Source organism: Aythya ferina (genome assembly GCF_964211825.1).
Source record: "Aythya ferina genome assembly, chromosome: 22".
NCBI lineage: Eukaryota > Metazoa > Chordata > Aves > Anseriformes > Anatidae > Aythya > Aythya ferina.
Genome location: NC_140320.1, coordinates 1,964,599 through 1,990,193, shown reverse-complemented (window position 1 = coordinate 1,990,193; position 25,595 = coordinate 1,964,599). Strand labels below are relative to the sequence as shown.

General features: G+C 41.7%; 1 protein-coding gene across 1 annotated transcript in view; it reads right to left on the bottom strand.

Moving 5' to 3' along the window:
• Nucleotides 1-4,407: 4,407 nt before the first annotated feature.
• Nucleotides 4,408-25,595, bottom strand: part of BARX2 (BARX homeobox 2) — a 36,101-nt gene continuing 14,913 nt past the window's right edge. The window contains exons 2-4 of the mRNA XM_084495760.1: nucleotides 10,048-10,345; nucleotides 6,966-7,050; nucleotides 4,408-5,725 (exon numbers count right to left, since the gene is read on the bottom strand). Of these exons, the coding sequence (XP_084351886.1) occupies nucleotides 5,474-5,725; nucleotides 6,966-7,050; nucleotides 10,048-10,345 (635 nt within the window). The 3' untranslated portion in view covers nucleotides 4,408-5,473. The remainder of the gene's footprint in view (nucleotides 5,726-6,965; nucleotides 7,051-10,047; nucleotides 10,346-25,595) is intronic.

Here is a 25,595-nt window from a genome sequence, read left to right as displayed (position 1 = left end):
TCTGCTAGGGAAGAAATGTCTTTAGATTTTCATAGGGTTCACATCCCAGCACTGAAAATCATATTCACAAACTCCAGGATTTCGAAGTCTAAAGCTAGCATCTAGCTATGGATTCCCAGAGAAGAAGAATCAACAGGTTTTGTTTGTTTGATTGTTTTTGTCATTTTAACCAAAATTGCTAAATTAAGCAATGTGAGTTGCAACTATGTTTGCAATGTAAAGCAGGAAACATTACTGTGTTCCAAAGATTTATGCCCCCCCAAACAACTATTCCTAAGTTTATGGTAAAACTTGATAAATCCCAACTTGTGGTATGACACCGTGAGAAGAAAGAACAAATTTCTTACAGGATGTTCACACCCAACACATCAGATTCCATGAGACTTCAAACCCATGCCTTTTTCAAGATGTGGACTTGCACCAACGTCTTGTGTTGCAGCCTAACTCCAGTCCAATTGTTCTTTATTCAACCATATTTTTTTCTTTACTCAGCTATGTTTTAACCATATAGCATAAGAGGAAATTGGCAAAAAAAAAAAAAAAAAAAAAAAAAACATCATTCCTACATATATAGTTAAACCCCAGAAAAATCTGCCTTTAAAACCCCAGAGAAATCTGTCTTTTGACATAAGGCCAGAGCATTATGTCAAAATTTTTTAAAGTCCACTTTTGAACAAAATGACTTTTCCTCTAACCTTTTTTTTTTTTTTTTTCACATAGTTTGATGCAGCTTTATTTTTCAGCTTTATTTTCAGCTGTTTTCAGCTTTATTTTTCTTTCACATCCTTGTCCTCTCTTTGTTCACTCCTTCCTTTCTTACATCCCTTTTCCATTTTGCTTCTGAAGAAAGTGATGGAAAGTGGAAGTGAAAACTCACCCAAACACCAATTGCTTTGTATTGGCCTGGAGCTAAACTATTTTTTTAAAAAAACAGGACGACAGCCCATTCATCCTTGCTGGGACCTCGGGGAACTTACCATTTTTTAGGATGAGCTCAGTGCTTTGCAAAATTATCTAAACAGTGGGTACAATAAAAGGTGGGTCCCAGCCAGAACTCCGGATATGAGCACTTTCCATCCCTGTAGGGGAGTTCGTATTTCAACATCAGGGCTTGTTTCTTGCTGTTAGAACTGGAAGCCAAACACCCTTGAACATTTGCAAGGCTCAACCCCAAGGGCACACATCTCTGATCAGACTCCCCTGATAGGTGACAAGCCAGCCTAGGACAGGAGGTCTCAGTACCTGGGAGGCAAATACTGGTCTTTTAAAAGATAAAACTGTCTTCAGGACCAGTGTGAAGACACTTGGAAAGCCCTTTGATGCCACTCTATTGGTAAAAGTGAAACCTTTTTGTGCAGACATTTAAAGGTTCCTCATCTCTAAGGTTTCTGTCTTTTTCCAGGACATAGCAGTATTTCCAAGTATCGAATCTTGCACTAAAGGGACCATCTCATTGCCAAGGGGTCTGAGAACATTGCCACTCCAGGGCATGAGCTGAGCACTGCTGATAGAGACAGAAAAATTAAAAAGGCACCAGTGAATTAGCTGGAGACAAGTGCCCAACCTGAACTTCTGCTGAATGTCCGTCTCCTAGAAACTTGTTGCTAAAGCCTTCAGAGACGTGCCATGTCAGCGTTCGGAAGAACCAACACAACTGTTTCTGACAGAAAGGGGACTGGGGATGGTGGTGTTTGGGAGCAGTGGGTATTTGCAGAGATGCAGTCCTGTCTGGTCTTTGAGGAACAACATGCACTTTTAATTTTCTCAAATTGAAAAGCCCATACAGCTCTAGACCAATGAAAGGTGGTTCAGGAATAACCACTGATTGGTACAAAACTCACAAACATGCCAGGCTTTTAGCTCAGCAAAAACTTCTCAAGATCCAGGAAGAGTTCCTCTCCTTGCTAGGCATGACAGAGTACAGCACTTCCTCGTACCAACCATTGATAGAAGAAGTAGGAGAAATAAGGAGAAATAAACCCAATGGAGGAGAGTCTCAAAACAAGAGGAAAAGGATCACTTGCCTACCTACAATGACTAGGGTCAGTGTTCAACTCTACTAGAATCTGTAGATGTTTTTCTCCAGCTGCAGACGTGACACAGAACAAACAACAACAAAAAGATTTATCCAAGAGATAAATAATTGTTTTTACCATTTATCCCCTGCTGTTTTCCTCCCATCCAGACATATACATTCAGAACGTGCTTTCCATGAACATTCAAGAGGCTACCAGGAAAGCCAGTGAAAGTAATTTAGTGTAAGTAAATATGAGACAGCATTTAAAGACAGCTAATTTTGCACTTAATCACACTGAAAAATAAGACGCTAAGATTACTACTCATCTAAATGAGGAACAGAATCATCTTCAATGTCTTATGGACTCATTAAAAACTAGCCCAGACAGCTAGAGTATTGCATTTTTACCCAGATTGACTCATAAGTGATTAGAATGGGATTAGCAAATAAAAAAAGTCACTGGAATGGTTCCCACTGTAAAGTAGGGTTGAGTCAGAAACAATTATTTTCATCTGGGAAGTGGGAAATGACATTTCCCAAAACTTATTTTACTCTTTGCTGGAAAATGACCAGCTTTGTTTGTGTTTTAGAAATTTATCTTCCTCAAAAGGTTTGAGATTTTGTATTTTCATATTTCTCCTTTTCATTGAGTAGCACAGAAACACCACAAGCCTTTTCCTGATTCAGGAGAACATTAGTTTTCTTGTTTCTGTATTTCTCCCCAACCCCAATCTAAATCTATCAAAATCTCCCAAAACAGACAAGGGCACTGGCTGTCAGTAATAATAACATAATAAAAGTCCAATATGCATTTTCTATTTTATGGAACACATTTTGGATGAAATAAAGGGTATATATAGACATTTTAAAGTTTACAAAATGCTGTGCTTACACTGAGAAGTTTTAGAAAAATGGACTGGAAGATGTCTGCACTTTGAGCCCAGAGAAATTACATTTCTTTGATGCATTCCCTAAAGGTCAGGTTGGATTTTTTATTTGTTTGTTTTAAATGTTTACAGAATGATCTGCACAGAAAATTTGATTTAATGACCTCTTTAAGCATCTAAATAAACCTAGTGGACTCTTGCAGGCATTATATTATTATTATTATTTTTTTTTTTTATTTTGCAAACTAATTGGTGAAACTCAATAGAAAAATTATTTCCAGTAAATTGCTCCCTTTACCCTCACTGAGTAATACCACACTTAAGACTTGTAGAAACATTTTATTTTGAAATTAGTGCTGTTGCTACTATCCAAGAACAATACATGACAATTATAGATTTCATAGACCATCTAATCTAATTCCTGTATAAACAGGCTATAGGCCTTTTTTAAATTAAATGCCATTTCAAGTCCAATAGACATGGTTGAACTAAAGCAGTTTTAGGAGAGAGAGAGGAAAAAAGACTTCCACAGATAAGGAATCTGCAACAACATACTGTATCCTAATTCCAGCTAACCGGACAAGTGCCAAAATCTGTCCTGCCACCTCTCCCTGTGCCTCTCATGAGTATGTTACGGCACTGTGGAACAAACAATGGTTCAAAGAAACAGATCCCCATATATTTTAATGGCAGAAGAAGTACTTCATGGCTCACAGCCTGCATTTTCCAACACAACATGCAAGAGGGAAATCTGTTTTCCCATTTCCATCTACATGTAAAATACCTAAATGCCATAAAATGCCTGAGATTTTCAGTTTCTAACAAAAGAGCATTGCCCAACTCTTGTGATTTTTTCTTTTTAGTTATTATTTTTAGATTTAGGTGCATCAAACCTGTAGGTGCACCTAAATACATTGTAATCTACAGATTTAAGTACTTAGCACAGTGAGTGGAGCAATGCACTTCATTGAAGTCAGCTGGAGCTTTGCCATGTAAGTATTACCTGATGCAGATACATGCGCCATTGCAGAGCAAATGCTGAGGTGGACTTAAAGTCTTTCAAATATCATTGAGCAAGAAGCTGGGAAAAGAAAAGAAATCCTTTCTCCCCACTGAACACTCCTTGGATAAGTCACTTAAGAACTATGTGTGTGAACTGTTACGCATCCCCTCATTTATTGGCTGTCCAGATATAAGTGTAGGTGGAAAGGTGACAGAAAAAAAAGCTAGAACACCAGTGATCCCACCCTGACACATTCATCTGCACCCAGGGACAAGGTGGCATCAACAGCACCCCTCACCTACCTTCGCAAGGTGCTACAAGGAGTTTGCACAGTGCTTCCTGCGCTTTGGTGTTATGGAAAGTTCGATGACTCCCATTTTCTCCAGTTTGTTAGAATTAAAAGCCTAGCCCAGAAGTGTCTGGACATTTTGAAAAGAAAAAAAAAAAAAAAAAAAAGTAAAAATAAAAATCTAGGATTCTGAAAGAGAAACAACAGCAATGTTTTTATTTATATATTTAATTTTTAATTAAAAAATAAAGGTTATCTTAATACATCTCTTGCAGCCTTTGGGCAAAATGCACCCTTAACAAGACTTTATGAAACATGATGCACATCTGTTCTTGGCACACATCTTAAACGCGAACTTTCTGCAACAACTTCTTAAATCCATCCTTCTCCCCAAACCCTGGAAACATTTAAATGTTCTTTAAAAACCTTACAAAAATTAGAAGTGGGCCCAAAGCAAAAATCCTAGATCCAAGCATCCCAAAGCATTTGGAGCAGACTCAAATCCAAATCCTCATCTCATTCGAAGTTTTATCCTGGATCACTGCAAATTCACAGACACGGCACCCAAATAACCAAGAGATATGAAATCTGAACACTGACCTGGGTATCAATCTCTCTTCAGAAGCTTTGCTCTTTATACAGAGCCAAAACAAACCCATGGGTCTGAATTCTTTCCAGAAAATGTTGAAGTTGGGCCCATCCCTAACAGAAATAAGTGCTGGTTACATGATGAAATGGTGCTACCATGGCTCCCATTTCTTAGCTGTCCCTGGTCTGAGACCAGACCAAGTCCTCTGTCCATTTGCACTACTAAAAGGCAAGGATAAAGCCAAGCGAACACACTGAACCCTCCAACAGTCATATCACTACACATTTGCCTCCCGCAGCAGGAAAGGAGCCCTGGCCTTCTCCTCTATTTGCCAGGAGCTGTCTCAGGTTTCTAGATGCGATTTCTCTGGAAATACGTCCAGTTTCTCTGGAACTCCGTCACTATCTGTGGGAAGGCATACACACGCCACCAGAGAGACAGGTCATCACCACTCACACAGGATGTCTTTGTTCCACTGTGGCCCATGATGGCTGATTCCCAAAGGCACAAAGTGACAAATCTTTCGACTTATACACAAGGTCTACATATATATATATTTATATATATATGTACACACACACAATTACATACATATTTAAATATATATATATATACACACATATATATATATTTGGTTTTGGTTTTTCTTTTCTCTTTTTATCCCCCCTTTCCCTTCGTTCTTTCCCTTTTAACTTAATGGCGTAGCCTCCTCTGAGGAGGGTGCTGGTATATGTTCTGGAGACTTCTCTGTCTCTGAAGAGCCTTCTGGCTTCTCCTCTGTCACTTTAGGTTCCTCAGGGGCTTGAGATCCCTCCAGCTCCTGACTCTGAGCCTGGCTGTTCATTTTCTCTTCTGCTTCGATTTCCTCTGAAGTGGGAATGGAGTTTTTCTTTGGACGGCCTTTGGGCTTCGTTGGAGCTTCCTGCCCACCTTTCAACACCTGGAGCAAAGAGATTAACAGTCAGGATCAATCTGAACATCACTGCTGTGAGACATCCTTTAGAGGGTAGGATGAAATTCAGCTTTGACTTTAGAGTGGATCCATGGTTTGATTACTATTGCAGCTTCATAGAAATTCCTTGCATTCATGGAGTGAGTTCACTCATTACCTCAACTAGATGCAAAAAATACCAGTAAGGACACCTAGAACTCTGGAGCTGTCTAAGCCAGTTCCTACAGCAGGCCCAAAAGCAATCTAAGCACAGAGTCCTCAAGATTACATACAGAAAGATAATATGCACAATTCACTTCCTTTTTTCGAGTATTTGCTTTAATCAGAGCCCAAGTAAGAACGGTCACACTTTAGCCAGGATTTCTGCTGGCTGCCTATTCTCTTGCTAGTTCCACTTTGGCTTCTGAAATAGTCTTTATTATTAATATTATTATTTTTGTAACTCCTGCATTAAAAGATGTGACATCCATCTAACCTGTGTAAAGGCAGGGAGTCATCAGAATAGGTCTGCTCTTGTATTTAATTCCATTTCCCCTCACATGCTGCAGCCTCAAGACACTTTCAGCCAAGGATCTGAATCCAAGCTATTCCCAAATTTGTTTCAAGTGGCAGTAACTTCTGCAGCTCTCACATACACTCAAAAATTCAGTTCTGATGCAGTGCAGAACTGAATCTCCTCTGCTGGGTGGGAATACATAAACATCTCCACTGGAGAATTCACAGCATCTGTTCCCAGCAGGATTTATGGATAGCTGCCCTTTCTAGAAGCACTTTAATTGGAAAAGGGCCATGAAGCTGGAAGTACAAGAGGTGAAAGGAAGGTATGAAAAGCAAGAATTAGTAACATTAGTGCTTAAAACTGAATTGGCTTCCACTGAGCAATATCATCTTTTTGGTCTACATGGATAACCAATCCCACAAGTGTTAAGATCACAAGAACACCAAAAATGGAGAGGTAGATACTTTGGTTCTTTTCTCTGCTGTTTTATTTTCTTTCATATCTTGGCTTCATATTCTTCTTACTGCCTGTTGTACATCTAGCCCACCACATATGCTGTAGTGTGAGTTTTGTTGTTTTTTTTAAAAGTGTATTTCTAAAAAAAATCAGCAAGAATAAATAAAATTTGGTATAAATAGAGACAAATCACTGACACTATACTCAGCTTCAGAATCCATTCTTTTAAAAGCATTTTTAAGGACTATGGAGAAATGGTAATGAACCACTTACCATTTTCTTCCACTTCATCCTGCGGTTCTGGTACCATGTTTTCACCTGGAGCTGAGTCAGCCCCAATGACTGGGCTAAATCGAGCCTGGAAAACAAGACAGACGTTGAAATGAGTTGACAGAGGACGAGAAGAGCCCAGATGCCAGGGGCAGCCAATCCAACAGTAAATGCATATAACAGGAGGACTGCCAGAAAATACTGCTATTTGTTCCTTCAATCTGTTGTTTGAAAAAAAGTCAGACAAAAGTGGTAAACCACGTTTGGGTAAAAAGATAGCTGGCTCTTACAAAAGAAGCAAGACTATTCAGGTATTTGCAGCACTAATTTGAGAAATGAGCTCTCTCATTTGTTCTCTTTTCTCCTCCATCACCATGAAGGAATAAGCAAACCTACAAATACCAGAGGTTTTTCTGCCCTTTTTGAAACACATGACTGTGGTACTCTGACTGCTGACACCACATTTGTGCATGAAGCTACTGGTACACAGCATCCCTGAAAAACAGGTCTATGGTGTCTGAAGCAAACACGTAAGAAGAAAGACACTCGGCATCAGTCTGCCTTTGAAAGCGTTGCTCCTTATATCGTATTTCATCTTCACTACCCACATAATGGGGATAATGATACTTTTTCATTTCTCATGGAGTAGTAGTACATCTGAATCTATTAATTTCTTATGCATTCTGCTATTATAGGCAATTTAGGCATATAAATGAATTTATTATTTGCGTGTTTAGCTTAAGGGTATATGTGGCAGACAGCCCATAATCCTGATTCATCCTCTGCAAATCTCCAACCTGTGCAAGTTCATTTGAAACCATTCATTATTTCTATATTAAAACTCAGGATATGAAGCAAATACAGCTCAGACTAACTCTTTATCCTTCCCCACAGGTGATAGTAGCATGCATCTGGCAGTGTTGTAATGGCGTTGCACAACGGATGGAGTTAGAAATCCTCAGCAACGCTGGGCAAGTGCCCCAGCGTCACGCAAGTCCTGCAGGTGGGACAGCTCAAACAGAGTCACATTCCAAGGTGTTCTGGATTATGTGAGCTTTTTTGGCAAATATTTCCCCACCTTTGCATGGGGAAACACACTGGTGGTTCAAGGCCAAGTTTTTCATAATACAACTTTTATTTCAGCTGGGTTCCTGGGGCAGTCAGACACACTTTTGTATTTATAAACACCTCTGTACCCCACACCAGCTCTCTGCTCAAACACATACTCCTAGCTTCATTCTTTTCCCCCCTTTAGATTCCCTACAGGTTTGGTTTGCCTGCTGCCCATGCCACTATAGGGTGTCTGCAAAATTGACTTATTGCCCATGCCACTACATAGTGTCTGCATTGACTTAAAAATGCCACCACTGTTGTGTGAGTAGCAGAATCTAGCAGAGGCATTATCCCCTCATACCGCACTCCTTTACTACTAATAAACCAGGTGGTCCAGTTGTCATCCAAGCAGTACAATGTTGCACCCAGGCCAAAAGCTGCAGGGCTCAACACAGAGCACAATCCATTGCTTCACCATCACGTTTCCAGCCATGAGTTCACAGAGAAACACTGCTTGACTAACTCTTGCCACAGTGCACATGTCTTATCACACTTTGATTACCTGCAGCCAGTTACCACCTCTTGCCACACACGTCATTGTAACCAGCATTGCCTAGAAACCCAAGGAAACAAACCAAGAGGGGGAAGCGGTACAGGGACAGGAATTGCTCATCAGCCTCAAGCACATACAAAACCACGGAACAGTCATATTATTAATTAAATTTACCAACCCTGAGTGCTTCAGCAATGGTGTCAACAATCTGCTTATGTGAAGCTGTGAGGAGTCAATACAGGAGCATTAGGAACTCTGAAGCTGTACAAGACATTACAGTTTTGTCCATGAAATTTGGTCTAGCTGTGATCCTTGGCTTGGTGACAGACAGTAAAAGTAGAGAATGCTGACTTCAAAACCAATTTAAATATTGGAATTCTGCCATCTGTGGAGCTCAAGGCCTGGTCAACCTTTCAAACTCTCTCTAGGTTTACAAACTTAATAGGAATTGGACAAAATCTTTTTCCTGTAATTTAAGTTTGCTGAGTAGTGTCCAAGGTCTTTAAAATAGATAGAACCTAGATAGAACCTTTCCTTATTTTAGTTCATCCATTTGTTACCAAGCAGTCCCTAAGAACTCGGGACAGAAGCAAGGCAGCCTTCTAACGTATGCATCCCTGGCTCTATTTCCCTGATGGACAGGCCACTAACTCCTCACTGAACTGCTAACCAGGTTTACTAGAGGAAAGCTAGTTCAGCAGCCAGCTGAAGCAACGGGCAATCTCCCAGCCTCCATAGAGACACGGCCATTGGATCCCAGGAGGAAATCAGGCTGCATTTTTTTCCAAGGGTCTAGCAAGAACAGGAAAGGGAGAGCTTTTGCTCTGTTTCTTGTGCATCTCTGAGTGCCTGCTAGCAAGCACATTTATCAGCATGTGACATTTCCATTGATACAGCCTATCCATGTCACCTTTGATCCCAGGAAAAGTTAGCCTTGAAATTGAATCTGGTCACCTGCCCATGTTCTTGGCCAACAGCAGAGGCATCTCTGTGGAGCTAGAAGGCAGCACACTGCAGCCAGGGAGCATCTGGTATGGGAATGAGAACAGCTGAGCAGGGCTGCAGTAGCCCTTTTGCTCCCCTTCCTTTTCCTAGTTTAGGAAGCAGTATTTTCCTGCTCCTTTCTAAGCAGTATTTATAGCCACTCACAGGCCTTCAGCTAGTTTCTACCCTGCCTGGTTGTCCCCATATCTAAAAGAAACAGAAGTGAGCTACAGATGAATACAAGGTGTGATCTGGCTGTCTTTCAGATCAGTCGCTGTCAGCATTGTCCCTGAAAAGGAAAAAACACTCAAAGGTGACACTGAGCATTCAGATGCACTGTTGAGATAAAGCAGTGAACCAGAATGTTTCCTAGATGAAGACAAGAGCTTCCTGCACGGCAAAATGACTCTAGGAGGTGGTGCATAGTGCATAGGTGCATAGCCTGATCTGTGATGGGCAGCTTGTATTTCACTGCCCAGCCCAGCAAACTCCTACCTGTCAGGGGTAGACAGATACTTCTGCTTCTGGAATTTCTTCTCCAAGCCCATTAGCTGGAGCTCTGTGAAGATGGTCCTACTCCGGCGTGGCTTTTTTAACCGAGGTGTGGGCTGCTCTGCCTCCGACTCGCTGCTGGCATGGGTCTCGCTGGCTGGGGTCTCCGAACTTGCAGTCCCTGAGGAGGCCTGGGCAGGCAGCACACGGGAGCTGGTGGCAGCTGGAATGAGGTGAGGGACCACGGACGGCTGCCTGGTGATAACGGAGATGAGAGGATATGCCCTCAGAGAAGGGGACCCTGGCAGGGAAAAAAGAAGATGTGGATAAGGGCGAGTTGAGTGGCAATGTGGTTAAGAAATAAGAGCATTGGAGAGAACAGGGAGAGGGGAACACCTTCCCTGGCTCTGCCATTCAGCTATTAAATGACCACAACCAAGTCAATTCCTCTCTCAGGACCTGTTTGCTCTTCCACATTATGTTTAGCCTTCTTGGGCTGGCATTCTAGTCTCTTGATGTGCATTTCATTTTCCTTAGCATAGAGTGTCTATTTTCATTGTCTTTTTTTTTTTTTTCTTTTTCCTTTTTTTTTTTTTTCAGGCGCTATTAGAACACACATTGTTGAAGTCATCCATTTAAGTACCCCAAGAAACTAACTCAGAGCAAACAAGACAAAATCTGTCCCCACTCATGCAAATCTGCTTCTCTACGGACACTAGGACAGGGTTCATTTGAGATAGTTACCTAGCCCCCTTTATATGCAACAGACAATTTCATCTAGTTCTCTATCGGGTAACTCAAGAAGTCAGGTGAATCACACTTCTATCCTCCGTTTTCCATATTGACCCCACTGACCATTCAGGCAGATGAGGCTAGATAGATAAGAGGCAGATTTCCTCACTGACTCGTAACTCTACATCTTACACCAACTGGTGGATACCAGCCCTAGAAGTAAATCAGCAGCTCTGCTCCAATCCTTTCAGGCCAGAGCCAGTCTGGGATGGCAAATTTAAACACTCCCAGACACTACAGGAAGTTCTGATTCACTTCAGGTCGCCTGAATTTACAGCTATAGACAGATTTCTCCTCAGCCTTAGCCCCAGGAAATCAAATGTTTCTTTAAATCTCTGGGCAGTGAAATATGGCCACGTACGGGAAATGTGCATTCATGTGCAAGATGGCTCTGTATACAACTTTGCAAACAACCTGCAGTCTTGGGCAAGTCACTTTCTTGCTCGGTACCTCAGTTTACCTCATCTGCAAAATGGAAACAATCCTTCTTACATTGCTGGTGGTAAAACATGGATTAAAGCTTAATGTACATAAAGTATTCTGAGATCCTTAAGATAAATGGTACTGTGGAAAGGAACGTATTACACCAACACACCCGATTGTGAAACTCTTAATATGAATCAACACTAATGAACATAATGATCTATAGGCCTCAATGAGTCTATTTTGGTGAGTAACTCATCACCAGTAAAGGAAAGGTGTTACCAGCCTGGCCTGCTGATGACCTATATTCCTTACTCTCATCCCCAGCATGAAGGGTTGTGGGGTCATACATCAGGTATCAAGTAAACAGCCGTGCAGAGGGTACATAAAGAATTCTGCAGCTTGTTGATTGGCACTTCTCCCCACAACCACTTCAGTCACATGGAAAATTCAGCCGCTTACAAAGTGAGCTTGGAAAATTTTTGTCAATACAGTGTAAATCACAGCAGTCTGCATACAAATTAAGCCTTGCTTTTCTCCTCCACACCTTTGCAACACCACAAATCAAAATATTTCCATTAAATGTAAGTTATTCCACCTAAACCACCCAGGAAGTACATGAGAGATGAGAATTGCTTAGCCAACAATTGCTTGTGTAAAGTGTATCTATGTCTTCTCTCTGTGGATTTTTTTTCCCTCAGCTGACGCCTGTGTGCAGATCTACTACCACCAAGTGAAATGGCAGAAATTCTGCCTTGATTTACCATCTCAGTGGCAGTTCAAAGAGCATAAATCAGGAGAGAGCTGTCCTTTGCCTTATGCCACTAATTCTGCACCCTCGGACACCAGCCAGCTATGCAGAAGGTACAGCAGATCCTACTCCCACAGTTTATATCCTCCCAGCCAGTACCTGCTGGGACAGGCCACTGTGGGACAGGAAAGGCAATGCCAACACACCACTGGAATAGACTTCTTCCTCTGTTTCAGCCAAACTGGCCTGAAAGAGTAACCTCAACTGGTGCTCAAGCTTACATGGCATAAAGGAGGGCGTCTAGCCTTACGGCATGCTCTAGGCAGCCAGAGGGTCTCGGTTCAAACCACCTAATGAACGCAGCTCCTGCTCCCCTACAGGTTCATTCCCTGAGCCTTATCGCACAGCCTGAAACACCATTCCTGCCCCTGAACATGGGTGGTTTTTGGCAAAAAATTGATACTTGTACCCTAGTGTGCTTCCAGCAGGGTTCTCTACAAACCACAAGATTTCTGAGGAGTAAGAAATCACCAGAACCCAGAAACTGCTGCAAGGCTCCAAGTGACAAAATCCTATAGAGAATAACACTTTTACACAGGACTCTCTTCAAGCGAGGTCAGCAAAAGGTATCTGGTATCAGAGCAATCAGGGATATTTGCTTTCCTGTATGCATGATAGCAGCATGCAGGACTGCTTGGGGTGAGGGAGACTAGCTGTGATGGTCCCAGAGCTTGACATCGGCTTCAGACTAATTTTCTAGTAATTAGGTAAGATCAGGATGACGATCATAAGATAACCACTTTCCTCCTTCCAGGATCAGCAGTTGCAGTGTGGCTATTTTTGCAGGGTAAAACAGTGGCTGGTTATTAGAGAAGCAGATGACACTGGGGTTGTTCAAGTGTTGAGCACCTGAAAGAGGGGATACATTTTCCAAACTGTTCAGCAGCCAGCAACTGAGATGTGGCGAAAGCTCAGCACACACTTATTTTTGGTGCCCACGTCAGGACACTTATTTACTTACAGAACCTCTGAAACTGCTGCTCTACTTCTGGACAAGTAGTGGTTTGCAACTGCTGAGTTGCTTCGAGCTCCAGGTGGTGAACAGATTTGTGAGGCTGTTGACACTGAGTGCCTTATTTGTTTATCATTTGAGATCATAAGAGAAGCCTTTGCTTATGGCATGACCCCAACAGTTGAGATGGTGCTTTTAGAAGTGATTGTAAATAATAAAAGCATCAGCTGATGTTCAGCTCAGTCATATACATATACAAGACTTCTCAGCTTTCTGCCCTTGGCCTGATGAGGGCACAGGACGGCTATGACAGAGTAAGGACAGCATTTAGCAAAAAAACAGGGGTTCAAGACTTTCAGTAGGGAAAGCTGGAGGTCAGAAAGAGGGCAATGTTTTAGCAGCCACCTGCAGTTAGTAAAAAGAAAAAAAAAAAAAAAAAAAAAAAAGCAGAAGTAGATAACCTCTACATTGCTACTAGATCACAAAGAAAAAAGCATAAATTCAGCATCCTGTTCTGGATATAGTTACCCCAAAGATCAAAGACAGCTGAAGTTGAGTTAGTCCACTGTATTGAGGTACACTATTAATACATTTCCCCTTAAACCATCTGTACAGTTCTTACCCTGATAAAGTCTTGGCTTCCAAACACTACAAAATCTGAGGCTAGATCTAAATTTTCACATCCCCCAGAGTTCAAAGGTATTTCTAGACTGACATGGTATTGTAAGAATGGAATAATTTCCTAATCTTCAACAAATTAAATGCTGGCAAGCAGCTCTTGTCTGCTCAGCACTGTTGTGACATGCTCTGTCTCTCAAGACGGGAAGGAATGGAGATGAATCACTCTGCCTTTTCATACCTGCCTTATAGAACAGTTTCAGCTGAACGTGTACTTTCCCATATCATTCTTTGAGTACCTTTTCCACTTTTGACCCACTGTCCTTTTGCCCTTAGAAACCAAAAAGAAGTCCAAATACGCCAGAAAATGAGGAATTAGTTTGCTACCCTGGCAGCACAGTGTTTTAACATTCCCCACTGATACAATCAAGAGGCTGCACTGGTGAAGTGCTGTGAAAACACCACAGGTTTAGGATTCAGGAGTTCTTAACACTCTTCATAAGAGGATGGTGTCTTACTATGTGGTTTTGCAGAGAAAATTCCTAATTTTATGTATTTGAATATTCTTCATTACCCTGTTCTTAATTTTAGGATAGTTTCATGTTCTCTGTGTTGCTGAATAGTTCCCAAGTTCTTGGGAAATATTAGTATAATCCATACTTCATACCATATACAGCTGAGGAAATGGTGCTTATACAACCATTTTGCTGTAATTATTTTAAGCATTTAACTAGTCTCAATTTTAAGCATCAAGAAAGCTCTTATTTCTGTCCATCTTTATAATGCTAACATCTGGCCACTTGGTTGCTAAAACTAATAAAGAGCTAAAAATAAAAAGGACATTGGATCTGCAGAGTGTTTTCCAAGGATCTGAAAGCAGTTTGTTTCGCTATTTAAATCAGGCCATGCTGGCAGCCTCCATACAGTGAAGAACAGACCTGACCCTCGCACAATGCACTGACCACACAGCCTTGAAATGAATTGGCTTACTCAAGCCATCTAGAATACCCCTGGACTCCTGTTTCCTAATTACATGCAAGACATTTGTCCTAGAAATTTATCATGATCTGACATATTCACAAGGATCTTTTTCTCACGTGTTTTGCTTTTCAGTACTAGCACCAAGAAAAAGGACAGCGAATGTGTCCTGTTTTCCCCAGAAGGTCGCAGTCAAGAAAGTCAATTTTTACTGGCCAAACAAATCAATATCCCAGGCATCAACCTGCAGTGTATCAGCCTGTAACTTCCACTTACCACACATATGAAAACAAGGAGTAAAATAGCAAAGGCTCCAGACTCCCCGTCCTGCTCCAAGTCTAGATACGTGAACAATTGCTTTTCATCAGCCCAGCCTGCAGCCAGCTCCACTCATCTGCTGGGATGTTTTGATTAAACTTATGACCATGAGATATGATGCAATAGGTGCACCACCATTGAACTGTATCACATTGCAAAAGTTTTAATTAAAAATAAATGTTTCAAACAAATCTTTTTCTCTCCTTTTTCCCCTCCCCCTTCTCGCTGGCTTATTTTCAACTGCAGCAGACAGAGACTAGAGGAAAGAGAAAAGGGAAAGCACTAATTAATTGCACTGTTTGACTGCCGGCAATGGCAGAACAGTTTTCCTCCTAGGCAAACTCAGCTAATTCTGTTTTGGAAGGAAAGGAAGGAAAGATTTATGGATCAGCTCCTCTTGGCAGGTCAGTCCTGCTCGGAGGCAGAATGAAATCTCACTCCGAATGGGCTGCAGTGAAAGGTAAATAAAAAAAGAAAATGAACTTACGACTTAGGAAGGTCTATAAATCTGCTGTCTCCCAAGTGTCAAAACAAAAGGGTACCAAGAAGGAGTTGGGTTCATTTAGGAGAGTTTCATTTTGCCAAAAGAATGAACAGCCTATTGAAAGGAAAAAGCAAGCCCTGAGCAAAGCAAAGAAGGCAAAAGAAGAAATGTTCAGAATAAGCGGAACCAAACACAGTTTGTTTAGCAGAGAGGGCATTAAATCTGCTTTCTGTACCAGATTCCCAAAACCAGATTTGCCAGCCATGCCACTGCCACACATCTTGGCTGGACTTTGCCACCAGCTTCCATGGGAATGGAGCCAGGCCAGAGCTGAGCACAGACCTGGTATGACCCAGCCATTCAACTTGGCCCAGAAGTCAAGTGGTCAAAGACAACAGCCAAACACATACAGCATGCACTGGGACACAGGATGTCTTCTCAGCTCCCAGTGGGCTCCTTTGCCTTGTGGCTGCTAGAGCCTGTCAGAGGTTGGCTAGGGACATAGCACGGCTCTTGCACAAGGGCTGTGCTTCTGCTTGCTTCCTCAGCCACCATGCACTGTGCAGACCTGCAGCACCTCTTGCCCATCAGAAGAACAGCAACGAGCTGTGCATATAATGGGCAAATTCATTCTCCGGTAGAAACAAGTAGTTAGGAGAGGACGGAAGGAAAATAACCGGGTCTGCCAACCTCTTCACTCAATAACTCAATATACAGCCCTTTTCTAAGTGCCCTCCTCATTGGCGTGCCATCATTAACTAATGCTCAAACCCCCAGTTCAGAAACGACCTGGGTGATGTTTGTGCTATGCAGCATGGTGTTATGCACAGATCTCTCAGCTATCTTTAGAATGGGAAGCAGCACAGCCATGCCAGGGTATGATTGCACCTGAGCTAATTATGGCCTTAAAAGAGGTGGGCTAATTAGACTGTGAATACTGTGTTGACAGCTTGACAGCTTCCAAGACATGAGTTGGTGTATTTGTATGGTGTGGCCCTTGCAACACATTGACACAGATGGTCTTTCAGACATAACTACCCCTCTTGTGTCCTCTGCTGATGGGCTGGGTGTTCAGGCATAGCCGCAGCATCTTCCTGAAGATGATCCCTGATCAAGTCAACTGAACCTCAAACATGCAAAAGCTACTTCTGGACTTGACTGTTTTTAGCATCCCTATCAAACCAACCTTGGCCAGAGAGATATGGGTAGATAACCTGCCAGGAATCCTTTGCATCAACCAGGGAAGACTCATTTTCTTCTCATTCTTTCCAGGCTTACTGAAAGACACCCCTACAGAGCCTGCCCCTCTTTGAATATTGAAATGGCTGGAAAACTTGGATGTAATCCTCTGACCTTTAAAAGGGCCATAACTCAGCTCTATAATCAGATCTTTCTGTGGCTATTACGTATTAAATAGGAATCCTGGAACAGGGAACACTTGATAATGCTCTTTATCATCATTCTTTTCCAACATCTCAGCACCTAAGAGCCTGGTTGATTAACAGAGTTAGCACTGCTCTAGGGGAGCAGACTTTAATTTGTTCTTGTTGGTTTTGTTTGTTTAAATGACTGTTTTTTGTTGTTGTTAGTTTTTTTTTTTCTACTAGCTCTTTTTCTTTGGTTGCATGGGGAACCAGTTGTAGCTAAACAGGAGCCAAAGCCTTTGCTATGAACAGAGGTGAAGGGCACTTCTGGGACATTTTGAAAGCTTCCATAAATAGTCCCAAAACTCAGCTCAAGCGCACAGAGCCAAAATTTCCATGGGAATCATGAGTGTCACATAGGCTATGGGGAAAAAGAGCAGTCAACCCTGAAATCTAAGTGCAGAGCTCGAGTGAAGAGACACTGGTGGTGCTCCAAAAGAGCATTCAGTGAGATTCCTCAAAATGAAGTCTAACTGCTCCTCATCAGAGGTTGCAGGTACAGCTCACACAATATTCTCTTTCCAATTCAATTCAGTAAAACCTATTAGTCTGACAAGGGCTGTGAGTCTTGCCAAAATTAAATGCAACTCAGCTACACAGCAAAAAGTTGGCTTGGTAGCTAATGGTTTCTCTCCCATAGGGAGAAATCCAGAGCCAATTGATGTCCATGGCAAAACGCCCATCAGCTTCAGTGGAGCCAGAATTTCACCTGCATGTGTCCACAGAAGAAAAAAAAATAGTGCAGCTAATTTTAGTGAAGCAAAAGAGATCCTTCATAGGGCACTCTGATTAGAGGACAATTCTCTTGGAACCTACACCTTCTGTGATGAGCCAAGACAAAATTAAGGCTTATTCTCCTGGAGTCTTATTTTGCCTTCCCTAGGCACTTCCCTGTTCAATTAGTTTTGTTTGTTTGTTGGTTGGTTGGTTGGTTGGTTGTTTTGTTTTTTTTTTTGGGGGGGGGGGTGGAGAGGAAGGGGTTGTATTTTCATCTAAGTCAGTTGCAAACAAAAACCCTGATGCCTGTAAATATTACCTTATATAATACTGAATATAATGTATTGTCACTAGAAACTGCTCTTCCACCATGCATCTCTCACTGTGCAACTAGCCATCCAGCTATCCAGGGGTGAGCAGAGCTGGACTCAAACTTCAGCTGCCCTCACCTAAGCAGTGGGGCACTTGGTTCTGTAGTTGAGTTTAGCCCAGTTTCAAAACCACAAGAAAAATTTCCTGAGCATTTGGAGTTGCAAGATACAGGTTTTCTGTTTCAAGCCTGTCACCTTTAGCAATTTATCAACGTAATGTTTCAGTATAACTTTCACATAATAACAGTAATTAATATGTTTGAATGCATCTGAAGCATGCATGCCGGAGGCCTTTGCACACACACACACACACACACAAAATTAACCAGAAAGATAATTAATCCTTACTTAATAGTGACATTTGATATTTATATTGTGCTTTTTGACTTCTTTAAGGCACTGTACACACAGTAAGTAATTGGTCTTGAGGAAATGATGAGCCTGAGAACCTCCCTTAATGAGAACTTTCCTCTCTCCTGCTGCCATGGGCACATATGTAATACCCTGCCTTGGACAGGGCTGGATGTGGGGCAATTATCTATCTTAAACACAATCCAAAAATTCACCTGCAGCACCAATGCCTCCAGCAATGCCAGATCCCTGAAGGGTGGCACCAGAGCACTTCTGGCTGGGATGGCAATAACCATAATAACAAGCCAGCTTTGTTTGAGAGCCATACTGGTGAGGGAGGAGATAGGAATGCACATTGAACCAGAGTCAAAAGACCTGGTTGTGCTGCTGTCCTGGGGCTAGTCACTCCATTGTGGTTTCCTGCTATCCTGGGATATCAAGGCTTAGCTGCTGAGTTTCTTCTTAAGTGCAAAAAAATACAGCAAGCACCACCTGGGTACTACAGGTTGTTCTCCCTGTGCCCAGTGGCCTTTCTTCCAGGTTGTCTGTCAAAAGGGAGTGTGCCAAGACCTTGTCATATCCTTACTGAAGAAAATTTATATGGAAAAGGATTTATTTATTTAAGAAGCATTTAAAGAATCTCTTTGGCCAGTGCTCAAGAAGTCCTTTGTAGCAAATGTAATAGCACTCTGCCTTAATTAGTGGAGAGTGAATCAGAAAAATATGCACTACTTTTCTATTCTGAATTATCCCACCTCACACAAGGGGCTGCCTTTTGGAACAAAGTCCCCCTCAATTCACATCCATCCTCTTCAGGCAAACTGGGCATGGCTCAGAGGTTCTGCTCTTTGTCTGAGGCTACAAGAAGTGATTCTGTTTGAGATTCCTCATCTTTACCAGATGATCCGTTTAAATCCTACCCAGGAGGTACTCTGAACCCAACAGATCAGTCCTCAGATCTCCTTTAGGATATATGGGCTCAAGGCCATCACAACTGGAAACAGCTCCAAGTGGCGGGCAGGTTTGTTTGTGAACCTCCATTCCAGACCCTTACTGTTTGGACTCCAAGGGAGTTTTAAGACCAGGCCACATTAGTCCCAGCGAAATAAACACAAGCATGTCTCCATAAACCACAGTGTTTAGATGGTGCAGGAAAGTTACCGGGATACAAGCCACCGGCTCATTTACCATATCTGTATCGAGGGACACTTTGGCTCCATTAAGCCAACATCAGTTTGAATCCCTTTCTTTTGAACTAAATCATGTTGAATACTTCAGCCAAGATTTTCCTCCATTATGCAGCATAAGACTCAACTCTAGAGCTCATCACTCGCTGGACCCGGATTTAATAAGCAAGGTAGCCAAAAGATTACAGAATCAAATAGCTAGAAGAATGAATTTATAGGCAGTTTCTGGTCTCAGGGGTGGAAGAGAAACACAGCACCAGGGCGACCCAACTCTCAGGGTGGCTAAGCTGAAGCCGCAACAAGTTTCTGTCTTTGCTGATGACAGCCAGATGACTAGACACCTCGGGACACCAGGGAGAGGTGTAGGAGGCCAAATCCAGAACTCCGTACAGATGGTCTCACTGGGTAGGGAGCAACACTTGGATTTAGGTCTAGAAACAGATCATTGGAGCTGAGAGGGTACAGTTTAATGGAAGGATAAGTCATGTTATGCTCTTCATACTGCTCCCTAAGTATCTCTTACTGGACACTGTCCAACATACTAGTCAATACGGACTTTGGTCTGACCCATTAGGACCATTCTTATGTTCTTACACATTTTATAAATAAATCTGCCTTCTCTCAGGATTTCAGAGTTTCTGTCCAAGTTCAAATGCATAATGCCATGCATGCATAAATCAATCAGTCCTTTACTTCCTGCTCTGTTAATTATTATCACAACGTCCATAAGCAAACACTGGCCTTGGTCAGCTGACTAGCCAAGAACACAAAAGCACTCTTCAGGTTTCTCAAGCCCACCCTTGTGTGAGCTCCAGCACAAAGCTTGCCATAAATATCACCACCTCTTCCTGCTTCGAGCCTCTAAAACACTCTGGTGAGTGACACATGGGAAGAAAGAAAGTTCAATTGTTTCTAAACACCAGAGTGCTTAAATTTTGTCTGACTGATCTTTTGGAAAATGTTTTTTTCTTCTCAGGAGAACAGTAGATCTGTGTTTAAAAACCACACACAGACCCCTCCTCTTTTCCTCCACACTGAAATGAAAGGGGGACTTGAGCAAGTACCAGCATTAACCTGAAAGAGACCTGTCACTTCTTGGCAAAGCCTTTGCCTCTCATAATCATGGCTTATCTCAAGGATCACCCTATTAATAATCTTGCCCCCATCAGGACACATTTAGCAGAGAGGTTGGTGTTACTGAGCTGCATATATGTTTCTTTGATCTTGCATCTGCCTTAACAGAAAGAAAACTCATCTCTGTGCTTCTATGCACAAAAATAAACTCCGTGGACGATTTGGCTGAACAGCTGCACAAACAATGCAATTTAGATGCATGCAAATGATACACAAGCAAGCTGTGTTCAACCTGTCCATCCTTTGTGTTTGAGTTAGATCAGCCATCTTAACCCAGCTCTTGTGGCTAGTGGAAAGGAGAAATATCGACGGAATAAAGCTACATATAATGCTCATCCCAGTGTTACTCTAAGAACCCTGAAACCTCACTGTCAGAATCCAGAGCACCTTCAAATAAGGATTTCATTCAAACCTGATTTTTTGGGTTGAAGAAGCTGACAAAGACTATGTCAAAGCTTCCAGCAGCACAGGGCATTGCTATTTTTATTCCCTCACTTCAAACAGCAGCTCACTCAGGTCACTCTGTGGATTGAATCCTATCCCAAACATAATCAATCGAGGACAGCTAAGCTTTCACTTTATGGATGGAGGAGGGAATACAGATGAATTTCCAGTTCCCAAAGAAGCAACTTCTATAGGACTGTCTACATTACATGAAGCTAGCCATGAGCTGAAGTCATTTCAAGAACCTTCAGTTGTATGGCTTCATCACTGCCTCTACCTGTCCAAAATGGACATGGGGAGGCAGGATGCTCTCAGCGGTTACTCCCTCAGACTCCAGGCAGACTGATACTGTACTCGTTTCAACATCTGTATTTGATTAGCCAGCCCTACGGTCCAGGAGTGAGTGAGGACAAGGAAAATTGCATTCACTACTACAGACATCATGGAAAGAGCATTACACATGTATTTTCACCACAAAGTATAGCTGGTGGATGACAGAACAAGGAGAGCCAACGAGGCAGTTATGGGCTTGGTCAGGAGGGGGGATATGGAAACTAAACAAAAAGAAAAATAGCCAATTGCTTGGTGTAAAATGCTCTGCCCGCAGAGGATGCAAAAGTCACAGCTGCTGATAGCACCACAGAGGTGTCATGCTGGAGGGGGCCTTGCCAGGATTCCAAACTTCAGCTCAGTCCCTCCCACGCTTTGACCCTTTCCACCCCATGCTAGGGTGTACTGTCTGTGCCAGATCTACAGCCTGTACAAATGGGAATAGCCCCCCAAATCAAAAATCAGTCTGACATACAGACCCGGCGCATTCATTTCAGGGTGTTTGGTTTTTCTTCCCTTTACAGGTAGGAAAGGGAAACACAAACTGGTTTAGCTCCTATTGCAGTTCTCAAAAAGCAAGCCAAAAAATGTCTCAAGGATAGGCAGTCTCACAATGGATGCACCCGGAGCAATAGTTCCATGAGAAATATGTCAACCTTACAAAGTTGCAAAGCACTTTGGCTGTATGTAACCATTTACATGTCAGAAAAGCGATGACAAGGTGTCTCAGGTACCAGGCTGCCTATACCCCAGTGCTGTTAGAAGGATGAGCCAGAAATTCCAGTTGGTGAGCTCTAAAAAGTTCCAGTCTCCAGAGAATATGATCCTTCACTCATGCCAGACATCACAGTGCTGTTTGTTTTTTTTTTTTTGTTCTGATAGGAAGTCAGCCAAGGAGACACTGTTTTCACATCTCCAGACAGATGCAGATTAGACTTAGGGTGGAGACTGGGCCTAATTAATCATAAGAGTTCGAATTAGGTTTCTACAGGTGCTCCAATTCTGCTAGCTTTAATGACATTATGCACACAAACTTTAGAAGGACATCTGTTTCAGACATCTCCAACCTAGAACTACGAACACTCCCTATAAATGCTCTGAGGAGGGATCTAGATGGGAGACCCTCCCTCACTCTGAGGTTTGGAGGGGTTTGAGTCAAAGCTCTGGTTATCACCCATCTCTGGTTTTCATCAGCACATCTGTTTACCTCTGATTTTCCTACGGCACTTGTCACTGTGGAATGCAGCATCACCACGTTCCACAGGTACGTCTGTGACTCTATAATCTCATTTAAACACCAATCAGAAAAGTCAATAAGCAAAGGACAATGCAGCCCTTTCTTCCCTCCACATGTGTATGTGGGCGTACAATCCCCACCAGTACTAGCATCAACTCCGGGATAATGGGAATATCATGTCATTCCCACTGACTTTACTAACTCTCACTTGACTCATAAAGGGCAAGAATAATCAAGTTTTGATCAATTAGGTGTAGATTTTGGGGAAGGGGAACACTGACATAGCATTTCCAGTCCTGACAGAGTCTTAATGTACAATCTCAACCAGATCCCCAAATCTCACTGGAATTCTGTCTTCCCCACATGGAAAACAAAGATATCATCTACCACACAAGGCTGTTATATGGTCTGGAAAGTACTCAAACGGAAGCCACAAAGAGGAGGCAGAGGTGTTATTATCTCACACCTTGCTAAACACATTTCCCATTAATAGACTGCATAGATTGCATGAGCACTGCACTGAGAACTTTGTGTCATATGATTATGAAATTCCTTAATGTACCATTAATATATATGTTAATAATGAAGCAATGCATGTATCCTATTGTTGTGCAACCAGCAATGTTTCCACAGGAACTCCTCCAACAACAGGTATACATGCGGTTCATGGTTTTTCAAACCAAAATAATAAATTTCATTATTATTTTTTTAAATAAAGTTATTTTGAACCAAGAACAAAATTCTGGCAAAGATCAGATGTGGCTGCAGATTTTTATATAGTAATAATCTAAGGAAAAAAAGTTTGCAGGAAATTTATTTCTGATGTTTCTCAAACACTACCAGTGTCAGACTCCTTTATGTGACTGGGGTGAAACTCATCTGACATTTAGTATTCCCATGCTCTTCCTGTATATGGGGTAAGAGTCTTCACATTGCTAGTGTTCTCACTAAGCTATGAAATGGTGGCCATATCCCACCTGTAGCTTTATTAGATATTCCACCCAGAGAACTTAGACAATTCTTGAGGTGCACTGCTTTACCACAAAAGACAGCCAGCTCTACTAATCCATCACACTACACTGTTGTGCTTTGCCCAGCCATGCCATAATAGTTCCAGCGGGTCTTAATTTCTGACTGCTAAATGAGCCTTTAATATTTGTTTGGTGAATGACATAAGAAAGCTCTTCAATTCTAAGTAATTAAAATCATGCCGGTCTTTTTTTCCTCATCAAAGTATCAATGCCATACCTGCAGCTAGTCTGTTTCCATCCTGGAGGATCTGCCAGGGAGCCAGAGCTAAGGTGTTTCAGTTTATGTAGAGCTTTAGAAAGACTTGCTTGGTCATTGACACCAATTTTACTGTCTCCAAACTCTCCAGTAAATTCAGGAGTGCTATTTTAAGTCTTCTTCTTCCTTTCTTTATTAAATCATTCTGTAGAAATGAAACCTTTAAGTTAAATGGATGCAACGTTGAATGCATACAGCTGGCTTACTAAAATGATTTCCCGCGCCTAGCCGGTGTATTCAGACCACCACAAATACTCCACCACCACCTCATTTAAACACACAAAATATCAAAGTAGTTAAAAACAAACAAAAAACCCACATGCAACTAATACTAAGGCAAAATCAGAAACTTTTTAATCTGATATAAGAATTAGCTCAAATTAGCTAAAGATCTCAAACTATTTTGGTTTTAGTGCTTTGTTCTAAAATGAGTCAAAAAAGACTGAATTTAAGACAGCTAAATAACATGTCCCTTCTACATTCATAAAACTTCAGACTGACACCACATTTCTACTCCTTTCCAGCTTGGAGGAAACAAAATGAGAATCTCTAATGAAAATGAAAAGTACTGCATTAGAACAAATCCATCTACAATTCACCTGGTGTATCTTTGCACACATTATGGAGAGGAAAAAAAAAAAAAGAAAAAGCATTATTTCAATTATTTTTCCTCTCTGTGGGTCACTTTTCATTAAATTGTTGAGAAGAAAACATACTCCCACCAAGATGTTAATGTCTCATTTCCAGTACTGCTTTGGTAAAGAGACCAAATAAAAAAATAATGGCTTCTACAATAAGACATATCATCCATCGTCAGCATGTAAAATGTAGTCATTAATCACCGAAGTAACCTACTTATTATAAGTATTCAAGCACTGGCAATACAAATGCTTATAAAACAGGGGCTCCTTTCATAATTCCCTGCCCTTGTCTCTCAATAGTTTAGAGGATTAACCCTTTTACAACGAGGGATGGGCAAACAGGTTTTGCCTAATTCCAAACCAACTTGACGTCATGGGTTCGAAAGTTCGACTTGAACTCAAACATTATCAGAAGCAGTTTGTGCTGAGGGGAGACAGCAAGAAAGAGCTCAGTGAGAGAACATGTCAGAAAGCACTGCTGAACATGGACAGAATTTAAAAAAAAAATCAAAAGGGTCAATGGATGGATAAAAACTACTAATAAATTATTTGAAATCCTTGCAAAGTAATAAATGCAACTTTGTCTTAACATCTAAATGTGATTTGCATGGAAGCCTCTTCCCTCCTACAGACATCTCTCTGGAGGGAAAAAAAAATACAGATTTTTTTTTTTTTGCTTAGTTAATCCTCACAAAGAACACGGTTATATGTATACATGTCAATGTTGCAATCCCTACTGTCCATATTACTTTGGGCTTCTCTTGCATTTCTTAGCAAAAGATTTTATAATATTTTGCACAAGTGTGTAATGAGCTACCATTTTCTTGTATGTAGTAGGAAAGATAAGCATTTAACTGGCTTCACACTGTGAATGAGGTACAAAGTTGAGTAAAGTTGGCCAAGCCATTGAGCTGCAAAGGTCTCTGATATTCCCTGGGCTTTGCAAAATCAAATCCATTTGGTTATCCCTGCTCACAACAGCATGTCTCAAGCTGACAGCTAAATGAATGCTCAGCAGAAAACGGTCATATATTTACAATCTTATGCAATTC